Below are 22,854 nucleotides of genomic sequence, written 5' to 3' on the forward strand. Positions count from 1 at the left end.
AAATGGGCCCCACCAGTATGGTGCTGGGTGTTCTAAACAATATAAAAGGGTCTTGAGTTTGTTTCCTGCTATATACTTTTTCATCCTTGGGATAATTTGTACCCTACAATGTGGTAGATATACCATAATAATTCTTATTTTACAAGAATTAAACTGAAGACCCCTTATACATTAGAAGAAAGTCAGGGTAATCGGCTGACTATGTAATGTGTATGGGGCCAATTGTGAAGGATTGGACAGTTGGAACTTTAATACCCGATCCTTTTGTTGTCAGGGAAGATAACACACTGCCCGAGATGTTTAAAGGGAATCTGTCAACCCATGAGCTGCGGCCACAGCCATCAGGGGCTTATCTACAGTATTCTGTAATGCTGTAGCCCCCGATGTAACCTGAAAGGTAAGAAAAACGAGTTAGATTATACTCACCCGGGGGTCCAGTCCGTTCCGATGGGTGTCGCGGTCCGGTCCGTTGCCTCCCATCTTCTAGCAATGACGTCCTCCTTCTTACTTCTGCCAGGGCTCCTGCGCAGGCGTACTTTATCTGCCCTGTTGAGGGCAGAGTAAAGTACTGCAGTGCGCCGTCGCCGGACCGATCTGACTTTTCCCGGCTCCTGCGCACTGCAGTACTTTACTCTGCCCTCAACAGGGTAGATAAAGTACGCCTGCGCAGGAGCCGCAGCAGAAGTAAGAAGGAGGATATCATCGCTAGACGATGGGAGGCGCCGGACCTGGACCAAGACACCCACCGCACCTGCCCCCCCAGTGAGTATAATCTAACTTGTTTTTCTTATCTTTCAGGTTACATCGGGGGCTTAACTACAGCATTACAGAATGCTGTAGATAAGCCCCTGATGGCTGTGGCCGCAGCTCATAGGCCAAAAATGGGGTGACAGATTCTCTTTAAAGCCCCTAATAAATCTAGTGCAATGCATATATGTCATTTTTAGATGCTTTGACGAGGAGAGTCCAATACAAGTTATTGATATCCAATGGCAAAGTGGATGAGACCAACCAGGAAGAGTCCTCTACCCCCCAAAGCATCAACAGCAATCACATTGTGTGGCCTTTATGGAAGCTAAACCCTTGATAAGAAAAGTATACTTTACGCTTACATGGTCATAATATTAATTATATACAATCATTAGTATAGGGTATGCCTATACATATACTGCTAGATATGGAAGGTCGACTTACATCGAGTAAGCTGTGCGCACTGTCACTGCTCTCCTTATTAGTTCTGCACATGGCTTGATAGTCATATAGGGTTATTCTAGAGAATAAAAAAATAAAATAATTTCAGTCAACGCTCATTTGCATCACTTGAAGAGAAGGCAAACATTTTTTCAACATTCAATGCTCTTATAATTAAAAGTAGATGGAGGTCCGAGTGCTAAGATCCTCACCGAAAACTAAAAAACTTTTTTGAGATGTGCACAGCTCAGCAGACAGGAGCACACATGCACACATCTCAGCAGACAGGAGCGCACAGCTCAGCAGACAGAAGTGCATAGTTCAGCAGACAGGAGCGCACAGCTCAGCAGACAGAAGTGCATAGTTCAGCAGACAGGAACGCATAGTTCAGCAGACAGGAACGCATAGTTCAGCAGACAGGAGCGCACAGCTCAGCAGACAGAAGTGCACATCTGAGCAGACAGGAGCGCACATCTCAGCAGACAGAAGGGCACATCTCAGCAGACAGGAGCGCACATCTCAGCAGACAGAAGGGCACATCTCAGCAGACAGGAGCGCACATCTCAGCAGACAGAAGTGCACTTCTGAACAGACAGGAGCGCACATCTCAGCAGACAGAAGGGCACATCTTAGCAGACAGGAGCGCATAGTTCAGCAGACAGGAGCGCACAGCTCAGCAGACAGAAGCACACAGCTCAGCAGACAAGAGCGCATAGCTCAGCAGAGAGGAGCACACAGCTCAGCAGACAGGAGTGCATGGCTCAGCAGACAGGAACACACAGCTCAGCAGACAGAAGCACACAGCTCAGCAGACAGGAGCGTACAGCTCAGCAGACAGGAGCGTACAGCTCAGCAGACAAGAGCGCATAGCTCAGCAGAGATGAGCACACAGCTCAGCAGACAGGAGTGCATAGCTCAGCAGACAGGAACACACAGCTCAGCATACAGGAGCGCACAGATTAGCAGACAGGAGCACACAGCTCAGCAGACAGAAGCACACAGCTCAGCAGACAGGAGCGTACAGCTCAGCAGACAGGAGCGTACAGCTCAGCAGACAGGAGCATACAGCTCAGCAGACAGGAGCGTACAGCTCAGCAGACAGGAGCATACAGCTCAGCAGACAAGAGCGCATAGCTCAGCAGAGAGGAGCACACAGCTCAGCAGACAGGAGTGCATAGCTCAGCAGACAGGAACACACAGCTCAGCAGACAGAAGCACACAGCTCAGCAGACAGGAGCGTACAGCTCAGCATACAGGAGCGCACAGATTAGCAGACAGGAGCACACAGCTCAGCAGACAGAAGCACACAGCTCAGCAGACAGGAGCGTACAGCTCAGCAGACAGGAGCATACAGCTCAGCAGACAAGAGCGCATAGCTCAGCAGAGAGGAGCACACAGCTCAGCAGACAGGAGTGCATAGCTCAGCAGACAGGAACACACAGCTCAGCAGACAGAAGCACACAGCTCAGCAGACAGGAGCATACAGCTCAGCATACAGGAGCGCACAGATTAGCAGACAGGAGCACACAGCTCAGCAGACAGGAGTGCATCGCTAAGCAGCCAGGAGCACACAGCTCAGCAGACAGGAGTGCATAGCTCAGCAGACAGGAGCACACAGCTCAGCAGACAGGAGCACACAGCTCAGCAGACAGGAGCACACAGCTCAGCAGACAGGAGTGCATAGCTCAGCAGACAGGAACACACAGCTCAGCAGACAGAAGCACACAGCTCAGCAGACAGGAGCACACAGCTTAGCAGACAGGAGCACACAGCTCAGCAGACAGGAGTGCATAGCTCAGCAGACAGGAACACACAGCTCAGCAGACAGAAGCACACAGCTCAGCAGACAGGAGCATACAGCTCAGCAGACAGGAGCACACAGCTTAGCAGACAGGAGCACACAGCTCAGCAGACAGGAGTGCATAGCTCAGCAGACAGGAGCACACTGCTCAGCAGACAGGAGCACACTGCTCAGCAGACAGGAGCACACAGCTTAGCAGACAGGAGCACACAGCTCAGCAGACAGGAATGTGTTGTGAGCTCATCTGTTCATTCATCTTTTGTGTCCGAGGATCTCCCTCTTCTGGTGAAGGAAGGTAGTGAGGCTGATTACCAAACACCTGATCAGGTGGATGGTGACTGGGTAACGGGAACTTAATAAAAATAATAATAAATTTTATTTTTATAGTGCCGACATATTCCGCAGCACTTTACATTTCAGAGGGGATTTGTACAGACAATAGACATTACAGCATAACAATAATCACATACAGTAGATTATAACAAATACCAAGAGGAAAGAGGGCCCTGCTCGCAAGCTTACAGTCTATGAGGAAAGAGGTAGACACGAAAGGTGGGTGGAACTTCTGACTGAATATAAGGCAGCCAACGCCCTTCAGAGTTGCTGGTGATTTCTCTGCTGGATTCTTGGAGACCGGTCTGATTCCTGCTTCCAAAGATAAGTTTTTGCTCTGCTATTAGTTTTGGTTTTGTTTACCTTGTTTTTTGGAGTTCAGCCATCCCCGGCCGGGGGTGTGCTGGATTCTTCTTCCTTGATCAGTGTTCTCTTTTGCTCTGCTTCCAGAATATTCTGAGTGCTGATATAGGGTTTGAAGTCTAGTGACTTCACGGTCCTTTTTGCTTATCAGTTGTGTTGGTAATATTTTTAGCAGGGTTTTCTCGATTGCAGGCAGTAGCTTTTCTATCCTGTCCTTTTTAGTTAGCTTGGACCTCATCGTTTGCTCAACCTATCTTTCTATCTGTGTTAGTGTTTTCATCTTGCTTCACCGTCATTATATGTTGGGGGTTGCCTATTGCTTTGGTGTCTGCTCTGGCGCAGTCAGTTTTTCCTTTCTCTCTCTTTAAACTTATGTAGATCTCCGGCTATGACGAGGTGTCTAGGATCACCGCAGGAACACTCCACGGCTACTGCTAGTTAGGATTAGGGGTCTGCAATCTGCTAGTTTCCAACCTCTCTGTTTTCTGGGCTGAGCTTGTGTTTTGTTTTTTCCTCCTCGGTGACTCAATCATAACAGGAGTGCATAGCTCAGCAGACAGGAGCACACAGCTCAGCAGACAGGAGCGCATAGCTCAGCAGACAGGAGCACACAGCTCAGCAGACAGGAGTGCATAGCTCAGCAGACAGGAGCACACAGCTCAGCAGACAGGAGCACACAGCTCAGCAGACAGGAGTGCATAGCTCAGCAGACAGGAACACACAGCTCAGCAGACAGAAGCACACAGCTCAGCAGACAGGAGTGCATAGCTCAGCAGACAGGAACACACAGCTCAGCAGACAGAAGCACACAGCTCAGCAGACAGGAGCATACAGCTCAGCAGCCAGGAGAACACAGCTCAGCAGACAGGAGCACACATCTCAGCAGACAGGAGTGCACATCTCAGCAGAGAGGAGCACACAGCTCAGCAGACAGGAGTGCACATCTCAGCAGAGAGGAGCGCATAGTTCAGCAGACAGAAGCACACAGCTCAGCAGACAGAAGCACACAGCTCAGCAGACAGGAGCACACAGCTCAGCAGACAGAAGCACACAGCTCAGCAGACAGGAGCACACAGTAGACCGGAGCACACAGCACAGAAGACAGGAGAACACAGCTTAGCAGACAGGAGCACACAGCTCAGCAGACAGGAGCACACAGCTCAGCAGACAGGAGCACACAGTAGACCGGAGTGCACAGCACAGAAGACAGGAGAACACAGCTTAGCAGACAGGAGCGCACAGCTCCTGGCTGAGTGCATACACAGATGAGAGAGTGGATTCAATGAAAAGCATAAGCTATGAAGTCTATGCTTTCTATTCAAATTGTGCCAGATTTGTGGCAATTCATGCCAGGCTGGAACTGTCTGCTCCTGTCTATTGAACTGTGCACCTCTTGAGGTTCTCCCTTGCCTGTCCCTTTTTTTTGCAGCCACATCTCCTTCCTACCTGTTTACTACTCTGTACTCTAAGCACTCTGCACTTTAACTACTCTGTACACTTACTACTCTATGTTCTTACTACTTTATATTCAAATGACATGGTACTCTACCTATTTTGTACTCTTACTACTCGACTCTGAACTTTAAGTACATTGTATTCTATCAATTCTGTTCTGTTACTACTCTGTACTCTGACAACTCTGCATTCTTACAACTCTATATCTACTCTGTACCTTGTCTACTCTGTATTCTTCTCCGTATTTCTACTATTCTGTACTCTTATTGCTCTTTATTCTTGATACTCTGTACTTCGTCTACTCTGTATTCTACTCTATACTCTTGTAATTCTGTACTGTTACTACTCTGTACTCTTATTACTCTATACTCTTACTAATCTGTACTCTAAGAAATCTGTATTCTACACTGTACTCTTACTAACTTACTTACTACTGAGAGGAGACTTAATAGCTGTCTACAAATATCTAAAGGGCTGTCACATTGTAGAAGGATCAACTTTATTCTCATTTGCACAAGGAAAGACTAGAAGCAATGGGATGAAACTGAATGGGAGGAGACACAGATTAGATATTAGAAAAAACTTTTTGACAGTTAGAGTGATCAATGAGTGGAACAAGCTGCCACGAGAAGTGGTGAGTTCTCCTTCAATGGAAGTCTTCAAACAGAGGCTGGACAGACATCTGTCTGGGATGATTTAGCGAATCCTGCTTTGAGCAGGGAGTTGGACCAGATGACCCTGGAGGTCCCTTCCAACTCTACGATTCTATGATTCTATGATTAATTTGTAGTCTAACGACTTTGTACTTACTATTTTATATTATGGAGCATCAGACTGTATAAGGACAGACCCTATTAAGAAGTAGTTCTCACAACATGTTAAAGGAGTTTTCCAAATTTAGAAAACCCATGTCCCTTGGTTGCAGTTTGTTTTTTAGATATTCAAGCTCTACTTTACTCTTCCTCCCTGTGTCCAGTGCTTCTCCTGGTGTCTGCAGCCAATAACTGAGCTCAACGGCTCTGTGTGGGTTGACGGCGGGAGCAGCTCAGAGCCGCTGAGCTCAGTTATTCAGCGTTTGCAGAGAGTTGCTGTACCAGACATTGAATATAAGCACATCCATGTACTATGTGTCATTGCAGCTTTTATCTACGATGGAATAAATAGATTTTTAATTGTGTGCTGTTTTGAACTGTTAAATTTCTGCCATGAATTTGGAATATTTTGCTAAGTAAACTACAGACAGTGTCAGGTCGGCGCTGTTGTACTGATTAAAATGTTACCTGGGTTGAAGAAATCCGCCTTGTGGTTCTTGTTTAATCTGTCGTTAAAGTTTTGAGTTAAAGGTATAAAGGTATGCGTGTGATTTGGGGTGGACCTGTGGGCGCATCTTTTTTTGGTGCTCTTGCCTTATCGTCATCATTCTGGACTTAAATGACAGGTCACTCCTGCCTCCTATTTTAAATACAGCATCTGCGCAGTTTAGACTGTGGTCGTCAGAAAAAAAAATTGTCTCCAACGAAATGGTGCAGGCGGCGTATGCACGGTAGCATCTATCGGCAAACAATGCTCTCAATCTGTGAATGCGAGACCCACTGTATACCGAGGACCAGTGCAGAAGCGCACAAGGAGAGGATATCATGTGCGCTTTCATTGGTCCTTGGTACACAGTGGGCGGCGCATGATCAGATTGAGAGCTCCGTTTGCCGATAGATGCTGCTGCACATGTGCCGCTGACATTTTCTTGGAGACAATTTTTTTTAAGACCACAATATTATCTGCGCAGGTGCCGTATTTAAAACAGGAGGCAAGTTACTGAAGGTTCAGGCCTGCCCCGAAGCATGAGCAGATCATTAACTCAAAACTTCAAACACAGATTAAACAAGAACTACAAGACGGATTTCATCAACCAAGGTATCATTTTAATCAGTATAATGGTGCCAACCTGACAGTGGCTGTAGTTTACTTAGGAAAATCCTGATGACAGGTTCTCTTTAAATATTCTTATAGTGGACAGAAGTGAGGTGGTCTGAACCAGGCAAGATGGCCTTAATAAGGACACAAGCATGGTCTTGGAATACTAGATGTATATAAGTAAAATATAGAATTCTTCTTTACTGTACAGGAAGAAATAACCCAAGCCAGCGACCATCTCAGGCCAATTTCACGCTTTCAACCTTTGAAATACCTGAATTGACAGATGGGATTTTCAGAAGAATAATAGTAGGTATGAACTGACACTGTGCAGTTATGACCCTCAGCGAAAAAAATATTTTAGTACTTAGATCAGCTCGGATGCAGCGGCCCCATTCTGCCGTCGCGGCAGCGTACAGTCATGTTTACATTGTGTACTGTGTTAAACTTCAATGCCGTTTGACAAGGAAAAAGGAAATTTGAGTAATTACCTAACTACAAAGTGCTTTCCTGCTTTTGATGCTGTGTTACGTTTACTGTCTCAATCCACAGCAGAAACATAAAACCTGACGCGCTCGACGGAATATTCCACCGGTGACTATATAGTTATTGAAACATTACAAATAAAAAGTATATTTATGAACACAATATATAAATGTGATGTCAGGGAAAATCGCTTCTTCGCATGTAAAAATATGGGGAGAAAAGGTCTCGTAAAAATGTACTATGTACAAAAGATAAAATCAATGTTACAACAGATAAAAATCAGAGAAGTAAATACAATCAATAGATAAAAGTAAAAAATGGGAAAAAAAAACCACTAGGCCTAATTACTGTTTAAGGATTTTTAGTGACATGATGAAAGTATTGAAATTGTTTTTTTCTGCTTTGGACTTTGTTATTGTATTTTATGCAGATTCTATGCAATATTCTATTATAGACTTTTTATTTGTCTGCTGACAAATTTACTATTCTTCTGGATTAATGCTCGAATTTGAGCTTGGACTATTTAGTGGTTTAATTCTTTATATTCTCTAATACTCTGCTTGTTTCTCCTCAATTATGAACCAGGTATCCTTGACCTTGGCCTTTAGTTCATATTTTGTCATCTTGTTTTGGTAAACTCTCTCAAATCCTTCTACAAGGCAACATTGACTCTGTTGATGCAGCCTAATCCCTGTATAATGGGTAAATGGAATATGTCAGCAGTTTTTTTTGCTATGTAATCTGACAGCAGTCTGATGTTGAGACAGAGACCCTGATTCCAGCGATGTATCACTTGGTTTACTGAGTACAGTAGCTGTAATGGAATCCCTGTTTTCTCTGCTGCAGATGTAGAAGAACTCGGAATCCTAAGATGTGCATAACTCAGCCCACCCCACTGATTGGAAGCTTTCTGTGTTGATAGCTACTAATCTGTGGTGGAAGTTGGACCAAGAGGCACAAGACATCTAGTCCTGTATTGATAATCTCCTGCTGATAAAACACTGATTGTTTGAAACAGCAAAACACGTTTTACAGCCTAGTAAGTGACTCATCACTAGAATCAAGGTCTCTGCCCCTAACTGATCCGGCTCACAGATTACATAGTAAAAATCTGCTGACTCACTGGATACCAAGTAGCTCCTTATGGCCACACACTAGAAAAAAAAGTCAGTTGAGTCTGTTAATTTTGGTAGGACCATCCTCCCAACTGATTATTTGTGGGTGGAGGGAAATAAGGAGGAGTCAATCAGCTGAAATTTCTTTTTATTTTTAGAGTGCATAAGCTGATGACACAGATTTTTGACAGCAGCTTTCTTTGCCGATTAAAAAAACAAGATCGCTCAGCAAAGCTGATTGTTTATATGCATGGTGGAGTTGGGGAAGACAACAGTAGGATATCTCATTGATAACTATCTCATGTGCGTTGCCGGCTTTCGATTCTACTAGACAGAATGACCAATTGACTAATTGTGGAAACAACCTGTTTTGGAGTTTGGATTTTCATTACATAGAGTGAGACTACTCTTCATTTTGGCTAATCGGTGAAGGTTCAGTGTAGGGTTCCCCCGCTATTAATTTGTAAATATAGTGTTTAAATATGAATTTTTTATCTCAAAAAAACCCTTAAATATAGGCGACTACTTAGATTAAAATTGTTGCGTTCAAGGTCGGACCTTCACTTTGACATATCTGAAATGTAGACAGTGCAAACCATTAGCTTCTTCGACGGAATCCTTACCTTTTAAATGAGCCCATTGTTAACAGCTTGTTCATCACGGCACCTTCAATTTCTCCAAAAAAACGCCCAGTCTGGGGAAAAATGAGAAGGAATAATAAATTAGTCCAAGTACTTGAGCTCAGTATAAAATACAGCTCTGCACAGCCAAGCATTACATTTTACACAAGGCGACCTCTGACATGATCCACCTAAGTGCTCCGAGCTGCCTGTTCAGTTTAACTGTCGGAGCTGAGCGGAGTGATTGACAAATTACTGGAGTTGTAAACTGTTCACCGTCTGACACGCAAAAAATATGGAATGGGAAAATGTTTGCAGAGCTTGAGTTCCCTTAAGGACAGTCGACCACGATAAAAGTAGAGTTTCCTAACAATAGATGAAAATTATTTGGTTAAAGGACACCAATCTTTTCTAAATCGTGTTGAACCATCCAGATTTTTGGATGATTCCCATGGAAGTCTCAAGGTATGGTCCACTGGACCAAGTATAAAAGAGATCCTCTACCATAGAAGAATTGACCCTTGGTGAGAATCTCTCTATAATATGGTGCCACAAGGAGTCACCATACAATTGCCTGCAGACTACTTATGGCTTAGCAGTACAGAGTCGTAAGGAGTCCTTGTGTGGTTGTACCATGTGCATGAGACTGGGGCCAAAGCATCTTTCGATATTCTGTAGAGTTGTTTTGTAGCAAGCCACCCTCTCATGAAGAGTCTTTTTCACTTACAAATGATGCCTCTAAGCGTGGTTCAGTCCAAAGGATCTAGACCTTGTGCCAAGTGACTGTGTGCATGGGGAAGATAAGGATTGGACAGTTTGAATTTTTTGGCCCGACCATTTTTTGGGCCAAATAATGTTTGCCAGATGTTTTGCCAGATAAGTTTAGTAGCGTCTTACAACAGCTCTCTCCATAGATAATACATAAATGCTCAACAGAGCTATCAAATTTGTGGGAGAATCAGGAACGTTATTTAAGTAGTACTATGGTCAACCTATTTAAACACACAGTTGCTAAGGCCTCTTTCACACTTCAGTTTTTTGCATCAGTCAAAATCCGCCAAAAGGACGGATGCTGGATCCGTTTTAGAACTGATGACAACGGATGCCACCCATCCGTTTTTTTGACGGATCTGCAAAATGAAGACGTTTAAAGGAATCGCAGCCTGGAAAAGGAGAGAGAGAGAGAGAGAGAATGAGAATGAGAGAATGAGAATATTTCGGGTTAAATGAGTGTCTGGAGGATCCGCCAGAAAAAAAAACGTTACCAGCTCCGTTTTGAAATCTTTGAGGATGGTGACGGACAGCAACTTTTGGCGGATCCTCAAAAAAAACGGATGCAACGGACAGCAATCCGTCACAATCCGCCAGTAATGGAAGTCAATGGAGAAAAAAAACGGATCCTCAAAAGAAAATTGAGGATCCGTTTTTTTCAAAACCTGGCGGATTGTGACTGATTGTAAAAAACTGAAGTGTGAAAGAGGCCTAACCTGTTTGATTTTTTTCTGGACAACTTATCTAAAACTAGTGTCCTTCAAAGTTAACTCCAAATGGGAATGTCTTCTGTTGGACTCTCAGGATTCATTAATATGTCAGTCTGGGTCTACCAGAGAGTTCACAAGAATCATGGTGTACCAGTCCAACAGTTATGTCGAGGTTGGTAGGGTAGTGTAGGACATCAGGTGATAAATTGTTAGGTTAGGGCTTCACGGCAAGTTTTGGTCACCTTAAGCATTTTCATGGGTAATATACATATATAAAACTTGAACAATCATGAAAAGCTTTTCAAGAAATTAAGATTTTCAAAAAACTACAAATGTCTTTAATTTTACATTGCTTTATGTACAAATGTTCGACATTTAAATGATGAAGGAATGTTTCACATGATGAGCAGGAGACAGGGAACAATCGTGCGCTCTCATCTTGCTGTCAACACAGATTGTTTTTCTCTGACTTGATGATGAATGTTCTTCAGATGATTACCAGAACATCCTCCATGCTGTGCTAATACAATGCATTTCACAGACCGAAATATTTTTATTTTTATGACAATGGATAATGGAGTGTTTGACTGGGAAGAAAATTAAAACACAATGTCACGATTTTGTCATTTAAAGACACCAGCACTTTGTACAATAACACTAGAACTACCGGAGGGGTCATTTTGACTCTTTTGCTATTTCTTTTTCCTATAACTTCTAAAATTTTAACAAATGAGTTCTGACTTTTTGTGACTTTTATTTATTCATGGTAGTGTATATTTTAGGACACAAAGATGAATTGTAACTTTTTCAGGGGCCCAGATTTTACAATTCGTACCTATAAGTATTGAAGGGGTCAATTTGACCCCATATATAAAAGTAGTAGTAGGCAAGTCACCTAATATTACAGAGTACAGAAAATCACAGTGCTTCTCACTAGTTGTAGAGTGTAATTGTATCTTTGCATATCAGGGATGATTCAGCATTTTGTTTTGTCTAAACTTGTCTGAACATGTTTGATCCATGTCTCTTGTAGCGATTTCTGTCTGCACTTCAGTGGCAAACATTACAGTTGAAGCTACAACTCGGCATGTTTGTACAGTGTCGTTTTATTACTTCTGCGATCTTACAAGTCCCTTTTTCCAACGTATATTTGAAGCATGAGTAAGCAGAGGGGTCTGACAAGTGATGAAAATTCTGAAGACATTTCAAAATTATCTGAAAATGAGTCAAAAGAAGTGGCCCATCATCCGCAATGTCTGAACCACAAAGAAAAGGACAAGAAATCTGCAAGCGTCGAAGATGTGGAGTAGGAAGATGCAACGAAAACAAAACAACTAAAACGTGCGCAAGCTGTAGCAAACCAGTTTGTGGAAAATGCGCTGGGAAAGTGGAAGAAAGTACTGTTTGTGTTAACTGTTGGACACCGCATGCTATGACCATGTAAAAGGAAAATGCGTGCTGTACTTGATCTTAACACTGTTCCTACTAAGTTAAAATAAATGTTCTTTAATTTGTTGACAACAAAAAAGTTATTTTTACTCCAGAGTCAGTACTTTTGAATGGGGGTCAAAATGTCCCCTAATGGTAGTTATACAGTAGGTATTATGAAACATGCGGTTGTTCTAGTGATAAGGAACATAACGAAACTTGGAAAAGTTCATTTCTTAGTAAGAAGTTAAAAAAAAAATGAATGACAGATTTTTTTGCAGTGGAGTATATGTGGCGAGTAAGCACCTTGATTAAGCAGTTGTTTGCCTTGGATAACCTTTTTTCTAGATCCTGCTAAAGGTAACCTCTAGAGTTGGTGAAAAAAATTCACAGAACATTTGTCCAGTGACCACATTGGTAGTCCATGGCTGATTTGCAAACCTCTTACTACTTACAACATCTCTAATGTCTCTTCTGACTAGTAGAACCCCCAGCATTACTTATTCCACAGCGTTTTCCAGACATGATCATCACTGTCCCCATTGGGGCTCACAATCTAAATTCCCTATTAGTATGTCTTCGGAGTGTAGGTGGAAACCAGAGAACCCAGAGGAAAACCACGCAAACACGGGGAGAACATACAATCTCCTTGCAGATGTTGTAATGGGTGGGGTTTGAACCCAGGACCCAAGCTCTGCAAATCCACAATGCTAACCATGGAGCCACCATGCACCAAGGATGGATTATCCGGTATTAGGAGGTTAGTAATGCTTTGGCCTGGTGTGTATGGTCTCCCACATGGCTGCTGGACCAGGGTCCTGCAAATCTTTTTGATCAACTCTAGTAGCCCGCCATTTAGGAGAAGCGTTATTGCATTTGGTCATATTATTGGTCGGTCCAGTATTGTAGTCCACCTATAGACTTCTAAAAAGCTTTCATTTATATATAATTTTTGAAAGCCAACCATCTCATATCATCAATCTGGGGAGTAAATATCTCGTGCCAAAAGGAAAGGTAATGAAGGACACATCTGTTTCTGGTGGCTGTTATCTTCTATGTGAGAACATTGGCTTATTGAGAGTTCTTTGAAGGCATCTGGGGACATATTGGTGCTCTAGGGAATATTTTGAAAAATCTTGGTATAATTATTTGAGTGCCTTGACCATACCTCGCAAAATGTAAAGCTTGTGACATATTGGAACCAAATATACAATTTAATACAATCTTCATGCGAATTAATCAGTAGGCTTGACCTCATTTATACCTGGAAAAGCCTAGAGACACCAAAGCCTATGGGCTGAACTGGAAAGATTTCACATTTCAAAGAGTATTATCGCTTTACCACAAAATAACTTAGAACCTGGTCCAAAATATTTGGGCGTGTGTAATTTGCTTAAAATAAAAGAGGAGCCGTCTTCTTTTATGGACCATTTATCTGTACTCGTCAACTTTGAACATGATGATTTACTCTAATTGAGGATTCGTCTCCAAGGAGCATAAATAAAATCAAGGCATGTGATGCAACTAATAAGTGTTATTAAACATGCTTTTCGGATACGTGCAATGTCGTTTAACATGAACATTAATATGGGGATCATTAGATATAATTAAGGGTTGTCTTTTTAATTGATGGTTTTTATCTGCAACTTACCATATTCCCTTTTACGTGTAAGAGTCAATCAGAATAGGAATTACATTGATCTGGTGCTGAGTATTGTATACAACGACATTTCTACGGGCTGGAGTTTACTAATCTGTTATAAAAGACAGAGGTATAATTTTATTTTTGTAATATTGGTGACTTTTTTTGTGGCTGATGGGTACTTGGGCTCCCTCAAGCATCAAGGCATAGGTACAACTGCTACCTCATCAACTGTACACTGCTAGTTAGTCACACCAAAATAGGTTATTAATAAAATTAGTAATTCTTCAAGAATTTCACATGAAGATAAGATTCACCACAATCCATTTTTTTTTTTTTTTTGCTGTTTGATTGAATGGCTTACCATTTTGCTTGATTCAAAATGGATGTCAAGGGATTAAGAAATATTTTAAAAGTTGACTCTCGATTTACCTTGTGCATTTAGGCCAGATTGCTCTTCGTTCATAGGCAGCCGGTCTTCCTGTTGGGTCTTCAGCTCCACTGGCACCCATTATACCCTGTGACAACATGACGTCACAGTCCGACACATGTCATGCTGTCACATTATGCCTCGATTGACAAGGCGTGAAGGAACGTCATGCTGTGCATCGGCCCTAATGGGCTCCAGAGACAACGACGACCCAAGACCCTGGAGCATAACACATATTTGATTTGCATAAAATTAAAGGAGTTGTCCAGGCTTTGGGCTCTTGTCTCCAGTCACTTTATGTGACTGCAGACTTGTGAACTCTAGCAGCGCATGCTCTGAGGATTCTCTGTTGCCAGTGCCTAGAGCGGGTGGGCGGTCATGTGGCCACAATAATGTGAATTGCATACTTCCAGTCATTGTAACAAACCTTGCCGGCATCACTGCATGGCCTCCCATCCCCCACACACCAACTTACTCACTGCCCCAGGCCTTGCTGTGTGTTCTGTCTGCTGCCGGCTCCATACTGTGTGCCTCTTGCTTCCTGCCTGCTCTCTGCATGCTTCCTGGCTTGTGTGCATAGGGGGCGGCACCAGAACTCTCTGGTTCTTATGGAATCAGGGTGCACCTGTCTAATGTGTCCCTGACCAATTACCAAGAGACCTCTAGTATTTAGAGCAGCTCCAACCGGTGGTAGCTGCCTGAGCAAATCCTTAACTCAGTTAGTGTCTTGCTGCTGAGTCGCCAGGTCCTGTCCTATGTTTTGCCTTCTCTGGAGGCTTGATTTCTTGTTCTGTGTCTGTGCCTGTCTGTCCACCCTTTAGGAGGCAGAATATCGTAGTCTCTGTGTCCTTTTTCCATGCCTTGTCTAGTATCTCTCCGTCCGCCCTCCAGGAGGCAGAATATCCTGATCCCTGTGCTATTGGTCTTTACTTTGCCTTGTACCTCTCCGTTTGCCCTCCAGGAGGCAGAATATCCTGATCCCTGTGCTATAGTTCTTTACCTTGCCTTGTACCTCTCCGTCCGCCTTCCAGGAGGCAGAATATCCTGATCCCTGTGTTATCGTTCCTTGCCTTGCATGTGTCCTCTCTGCCTACCATGAGGCAGTATATTTGGCTCTCTGTGTATTGGTTGCTGTACCTTGTCTTGTACCGTTATCTTGTCTGAACTTTGTCCTACCTCTGTCTGTCAGTCTCCTTGTCTGTGGCTCCTTTTTCTGCTGTGTCTGTCCTTATGTCCTCTCCGTCTGCCTGTGCTCTGCACTCTTGTGGCCCTGCCTGTGCTCCACACTCTTGTGGCTCTGCCTGCTCCGTACTCTTGTGGCCCTGCCTGTACTCCACACTCTTGTGGCTCTGCCTGCTCCGTACTCTTGTGGCTCTGCCTGTGCTCCGCACTCTTGCGGCTCTGCCTGTGCTCCGCACTCCTGCAGCTCTGCCTGCACCGTACTCGTGCGGCTCTGCTTATTCTCCGCACTCTTGCAGCTCTGTCTGCTCTGTCTGTTCCATTTCCCAGTGTGGGATCAGCAGCCACAGCCAGACACCACCCTGGAGTGGCACCAGGCAGCTACCTGCCACACAAGCCTGACCTCACCATCAGAGGCTCCAGTGAACACCAAGGTAGCTGCCCTAGTCACGCCGCTTCCAGGGTAGTCTGGTTTGTGGCACAGTGGGGCCACAACCCCCTGGATCACGCCAACCAGTCAGGGTGTGAGCATGACAGCCGCATTCGGACTGGATGTGTCCAGCCTCACTCAATACAAGTGCATTGAGCGAGGCCAGGCATGTCTACTCAGCATGTGACCTCATGTATATAAATTGCAGTCATGGCCTTGTCTGCTCTCAGTGTGTGATGGTCTGAGTTAACTGGAAAAGAATGGCCAGGAAGCTGCATCAAAATCAGGATGGTCAGAATAGAAGAAGAATCATCAGGCAGGTGGATGGTCAAAAATTAGGCAGAGATCAATCAGGAGACTATTAGAAAAACAGAAGCGGATAGATATATGTGAACCAGATCCAGTAAACCTATAACTGGCAATGAGAACATGCATTCAGAATCTTAAATAGCCAGTGGATACTCACTGGTTTAACAACAGGAACCTAAAATCAGAGCTTCTGGCCATGATGGTATCTAAATTTCCAGAATAATACATAACCATCACTCTGCGCTGCCTGTGACAAAGACACAACATAGCCCCAGGATGCAAAAGTAGAGGGGGCAGGTACTGACATACAGTAGAGGTCAAGTGTAATTACTTGAAGAATGTCTTGGGCATTTCAGATCTTAACATCAAAAGTCATGGTCATCTAACAAATGGAACTTTTTAGAGCCCTATTATTTAGCCATGGACTAAATGTTATAGGAAACGATAATACAGTTTTTCGAAAAACTTTTTTAAAATGTCATAGAGATGGATATGGGAGAAGTCTTGATGGGTGGAAGACCAAGGAGCAGAAGATGGATTCGAAAGAAAGTCTATGAGTACATCTTTTGTCTCGGAGAATAGAAACATTCGACCGGCAGCTCCTTCTTCTTCATTTTAGTGATTGTAGGGGTCTGAGCACCTGGACTGACAGGTCCTAGTTTAGTTTTTTAACTGATCAAAAGGTTTTTCTGTGTATTGAAAGGTCAGAATTAACATCTGGAAATATCTGTTCGAGCTGCCGCTGAATAATCCCCAGACAAGGTCTATTTCTAAGGAGTCAGTCAATGGAGTATTTTCTTGGAGAACATCTGAATTGCTTACATCAGTCACATCAGGATTTCATAGAGGGTTTCTCAGCCAGCTCTGTGCTCACTCCCTTCATAGATGTAGAAGAGGGGCCTTTCTAATTTGGCATCCATCATTGGAGAGCATAAATGTTTGTTTTAATCAAGGTATTTATACATATGTCTGGTGGTACATGTTTATGTATAAATGTATTGCTCTGTGCGCCGTGCCAAGCGGAAATGCCATAGTGAGTATGACAGTGAAAGGTATGAGAAGCAAAATAGTATAACTCCTTCCAGAGAAATCGCACAAAATCACTCATTTCAAGGGAAGAAAAAAAAAACCTCAATATTTTTGAATGTTTTATGAAAGAACTATTGTTTCCAACCCGGGAGATCACGTTTCTCTTAATTTTTACAGGAGGAGCTCAGAAATCAAGAAGACCACCAAGCTTTGAATTGTTTATTAGTGACTGTCTGAGTTACTGCCCTTCGGCAAAAAAAGAGAAACTTCCCAAGTACCGCTAATAATTGGTTCGAAAACATAAATGGGGAGATTGAGTTTCCGCTGCACTGTAATGTCGTGAAAGGAATCCATGAATGAATCTCTATTGTCGCAGTACGGTCATGATTGGACATTCAGATGGCTGAAATATCCATGTAGTCCCGGAATGGGGTGGGAGGAGGGGAGCGCAGGAATGGGGGGCTCATTCTTCTTAAATGTAATAATGAACGCAGTGTTGACATTAGAAAAGAAATGCTTTTGTAAGTCATTTTCCTCCAGGTCTGACATTTCCTCTGTACGCTGAGTAAATATTTGGGGTCTTACAGAACTCGGAGACCTTGCTATATTTAGGGATATCGGCTGCGGAGGAAAAAAAAAAAGTGAAGACCGAAAAGGATAAATATAATTGTATAACTGCTGCCGGATAATAATAAGAAAATCACAAAATTCTTCTAAAAATGAAAAGAGCATTTTCTGAATTTTTTAAATTTTTTTTTCATTACGGTAATTCATTATTTATAGGACTGTTCCGCTGAAAAATCAAGTCAGCCCATATCTAAAGGAAAAAGGATAACTTATTAATCGCTGTAGCCCAGAATTTCCGAGATTGGGGCTCTGGAGGCTTCAGCCCCATCCTGAATGTAGAGAAGATGCGCGTGCACAGTCTCCGCTCCATTCATTATCTACGGGACTGATGGAGATTGGCAAGCACTGTATGGGGAAGTCCCATAGATAGTGAACAGAGTGGAATACCAATCTGGACCATTGAATAGCCCAGCTGTTGGAAGAACCCCAGTAATCATCAAGTGATTCTCTATCCTACAGGAATATCCCTTTAATTAAAGGGATTTTATAGTGACCCAAAAAAAGTTCTAAGCAAGCTCAAACTTGTTTTAAAAATCACCACCCATCCTCCTCAGCCCCCATTCCTATACACCCATGACGAGCGCCTGCTAGTTCCTACTTCCTGACCCCAACACTCCAGAAATTGCAGGAAATGTGCACTCAGCCAATTATTGGCTCCTTTAACCCCCTAAGACTAATAATAAAATCCATGATATTGTCCTTTTGATCTTCCACATTTAGTTGTCATTCAGTTATTTCTGGACATTTTCTAGTCATTCAGCTTTCTCATGTTCCTGAATGGTGAACCTGGTCATGCAACGACATTAATTATGTCCCCAAAAAATATGCAAATAAGTAACATATTATTGAAAAAAAAAAAAAAAACAGAACAAAAAACGATCCTTGGAAAAAAGTATGAAATTAACTTCCCTCCAGAAAAGAAAATTCCCCTCTCATTCCACCTACAGGGGTGTCCTTCCTTAGCTTTGCTCTTGGCTCAATATATCCTGATATGTGTGGAATAAGATTACCAGCTTTTTTAAAAAAAAAAAAAAGTGATTTTGCAATACTCTGCCGGTAGATGCTTATGCTATATGTGTCTCTGCGTGGCAACCTAGTGGTTGTGATGGGTATTGCAGTCTGTGAAGGGCTTTGTTAGTATATTACAATAATGTATGAAAGAAGATCAATCTCTTATAAGAAAAAACATGCAAAAATTACTGGAGATGAAATCTCAAGATAACCCCCCTTCTCATGTACAGCACCATGGAATTAATGGCGCTATATAAATAAATAATAATAATCATTTTTCTACCAAAATATGGCTGTAGCAAATCAGATGATTTCTTTAACTACTACAAGGAGACCGAATTTACATTCATATTATCAAGTAACATTCTTCTCTCTAGGATGTCCTGTGTATAGGGGGTGTGATAAAACCCTCCGGGATCACCTTTGCTGGGGTCAAAGGTCACGTGGGTTTAGCATGAAACTTAGGTGCACAGCCGGGATTCGGACATAACTGACGCTGGGTCAGGTTTATTTCAGGTGAAAGCAAAACATATAGGATATAAAACATAAAACAAATCCTTGCCTGTCCGGCACTAACTAAACAGGGTCCGTACTAACTACCAACTGGAGGGCTTCTCCCAGCTAGTCAAACCAGCGTTACCGTAAGCACAGCTTTCACTCACGTGTGTCTCTCACACAGACATGCTCTCTGTGTTCCCCAGGCTGACCAACTAACACACCACCTGGCATCCTTTTATATCTGCCTCCCATTACTCATTAGTCACCAGGTGATATACTGACCAGACTAGGCCACATAGGAAAGGTATCTGGGTGAGATATACCTGCCCTCATCCACTAATCCCCCCTGCTTCTCACATACCCCCCCCGCTCAGACAACTCCGGTCGAGCAATGACACCCACCAAACAGTGCACTCGGGACAGGGCATCTGCATTCCCCATCTATACCCCTGGGCGGTGCTCCACTGTAAAAGTGTAGGCCTGCAGGGCATGGAACCACTGGGTCACCCGACTATTCCATTCCTTGTGCAAGTGCATCCACTTGAGAGGGGCATGGTCAGTGATCAGCCTGAACTTTCTGCCCACCAGGTAATATTTGAGGGACTCTATAACCCATTTAATGGCTAGGCACTCTTTTTCCACTACCGCATACTTTTGCTCATGTTTATTCAGCTTCCTGCTGAGATAGAGGACCGGGTGTTCCACTCCGTCCCTCACTTGTGACAGTACGGCTCCGATACCGGTCTCAGAGGCATCAGTTTGTACCACAAATTCGCTGCGGAAGTCCGGAGTCACCAGTACGGGTTGAGAGCAAAGGGCCAGTTTTAGGCTATGGAAGGCTTCTTCAGCCGCTAAATTCCATTTAACCATGATGGAATCTTTCCCTTTGGTAAGATCCGTCAGGGGTGTAGCGATGGCTGCAAAATTGGGGATGAACCGGCGATAATAGCTGGCGATCCCCAGAAAGGCTTGTACTTGCTTTTTGTTAACTGGTTGTGGCCAGTCCTGAACTGCTTGAATTTTATCGACTTGGGGTTTAACAATACCCCTCCCAATTACGTAACACAAATACCGGGCTTCTTTTAGCCCGATGTGACATTTCTTTGGGTTCGCGGTTTGACCTGCCCCCACAGGTCCTCAATCACAGCTTGCATTTTCGGAGGTGAGTCTCCCAGTTCAAGCTGTAAATGACAATGTCATCCAAATAGGCAGAAGCGTACTGCCTATGTGGCCTCAGGACTCGATCCATCAGTGTCTGGAATGTCACCGGCGCTCCATGAAGTCCAAACGGCATATACACATACTGGAATAAACCTTCCGGTGTAGCAAACGCCGTCTTCTTTCTGGCAGCCTCTGCCAGAGAGATCTGCCAATATCCCTTTGTTAGATCTAAGGTCATAATATGCCGGGCCTTCCCTAACCGATCTATTAACTCGTCGACCTGAGGCATAGGGTAAGCATCAAATTTAGAGACCGCATTCAGTTTCCTGAAGTAATTGCAGAACCGGATGGTGCCGTCAGGTTTAGGAATTAACACAATCGGGCTGGACCAAGCACTGTGCAACTCCTCAATGACCCCTAACTCTAACATTGCCTTGTCCTCTCAGGAAACGGCTTCACGGCGCGCTTCCGGGATTCTGTAGGGTTTCACATGGACGGTGACCCCAGGATCCATTATGATGTCATGTTTCATTAGCGTAGTCTGCCCAGGTTTTTCAGAGAAAAACTTTTGGTTGTGAAGTAGAAACTGCCTGACTTCAATTTTTTGCCGCTCCGAGAGAGTCTCTGCAATTCGTACCTCCGGTACGATATGCGAGCAGACGGGCCGGGCCAGATCCGCTAATAAGGCAGACCGATCCTTCCAGGGTTTTATCAGATTTACATGATAAATCTGTTCAGGTTTCCTTTTACCTGCCTGATACACTTTGTAGTTTACCTCACCAACTCTTTCCTTAATGTCAAAGGGGCCCTGCCACTTTGCAAGGAATTTACTGTCGGCTGTGGGGACCAGGATCAACACCCTATCTCCGGGTGCAAACGTATGGATCTTGGTGCCCCTGTCATAGATTCTTTTCTGGGCTCACTGAGCCTGCATCATGTGCTCTTTGACGATGGGCATAATGGCCGTAATACGGTCCTGCATTTGTGTTACATGATCTATTACCGTTTTATATGGAGTGACCTGACCCTCCCAGGTTTCTTTTGCAACGTCTAACAGTCCGCTGGGACGTCGGGCGTACAATAAGTCGAAAGGCGAGAACCCAGTGGAAGACTGGGCAAAATGGCAAAAAGCAAAAACGGAAGTACATAGTCCCAGTTTTTCCCATCCTTGTCTATCGCCTTTCTCAGCATCTGCTTTAACGTTTTACTGAACCGTTCGACCAGTCCGTCTGTTTGAGGGTGATACACAGACGTGCGTAACGGTTTGATTTGTAGCTACCTGCAGAGTTCCCTCATTACCCTTGACATAAAGGGAGTCCCCTGGTCGGTAAGTATCTGTTTTGGAATACCGACCCGACTAAACACATGCCCCAGTTCCTTGGCATTTTGATGGCTGTGTTACGCAGAGGGATGGCCTCCGGGTAACGAGTGGCATAATCCACGATGACCAGGATATGTTGGTGTCCACGTGCAGACCATGGAATGGGGGCCCACTAAATCCATCCCAATCCTCTCAAACGGGACTTCAATAATAGGTAGGGGTACCAAAGAGCTACAAAACCGGGGTTTAGGCGCAGAGGCTTGGCAGTCATGCTTTCAACGTGGTGGCCGCGTTCTCCACCAATTTGTGATAAAACACTCCGGGATCACCTTTGCTGGTGTCAAAGGTCACGTGGGTTTAGCATGAAACTCAGGTGCACAGCCGGGATTCGGGCATAACTGACGCTGGGTCAGGTTTATTTCAAGTGAAAGCAAAACATATAGGAAATAAAACAAAAAACAAATCCTTGCCTGTCCGGCACTAACTAAACAGGGTCCGTACTAACTACCAACTGGAGGGCTTCTCCCAGCCAGCCAAAACAGCGTTACGGTAAGCACAGCTTTCACTCACAAGTGTTGCTCACACAGACATGCTCTCTGTGTTCCCCAGGCTGAGCAACTAACACACCACATGGCATCCTTTTATATCTGCCTCCCATTAGTCATTAGTCACCAGGTGAGATACTGACCAGACTAGGCCACATAGGAAAGGTATCTGGGCGAGATATACCTGCCCTCATCCACTATTCCCCCTGCTTCTCACAGGGGTTACTAATCTTTACAGCATTTGAATGAGCCTTTGTGTTCAGGATTTGTCAGGATTTGGCCTTTTTTGACATTTTGTCAACTCACTGGTCCATAGCATAGAATAGAATAGGATATTTATTCACATATTATTCTTATAAACAGTGGCGGATCTTAATAGGGGCGGATGGGGCGGTCGCCCCGGGCCCAAGGTTTTTAGGGGGCCCACCCGCCCAGGCAGGGGCCAATCCGGTCGGTCGGCATCGCATCGCATATGATCTGAGACTGTC

General features: G+C 43.9%; 2 protein-coding genes across 2 annotated transcripts in view; one reads left to right on the plus strand and one right to left on the minus strand.

Annotated features, from left to right (window-relative positions):
* The window catches only part of LRTM1 (leucine rich repeats and transmembrane domains 1), a 255,931-nt gene that overhangs the window by 77,929 nt on the left and 155,148 nt on the right, over window positions 1–22,854 (plus strand). The window lies entirely within an intron of this gene.
* Window positions 1–22,854, minus strand: part of CACNA2D3 (calcium voltage-gated channel auxiliary subunit alpha2delta 3) — a 1,008,555-nt gene that overhangs the window by 73,631 nt on the left and 912,070 nt on the right. Inside the window, exons 29-30 of the mRNA XM_073574154.1 lie at window positions 9,279–9,349; window positions 1,195–1,270 (exon numbers count right to left, since the gene is read on the minus strand). Of these exons, the coding sequence (XP_073430255.1) occupies window positions 1,195–1,270; window positions 9,279–9,349 (147 nt within the window). The remainder of the gene's footprint in view (window positions 1–1,194; window positions 1,271–9,278; window positions 9,350–22,854) is intronic.

This window comes from Dendrobates tinctorius, unplaced genomic scaffold, assembly GCF_039654945.1.
Source record: "Dendrobates tinctorius isolate UK_male_01 unplaced genomic scaffold, ASM3965494v1 ptg000038l, whole genome shotgun sequence".
Classification (NCBI taxonomy): domain Eukaryota; kingdom Metazoa; phylum Chordata; class Amphibia; order Anura; family Dendrobatidae; genus Dendrobates; species Dendrobates tinctorius.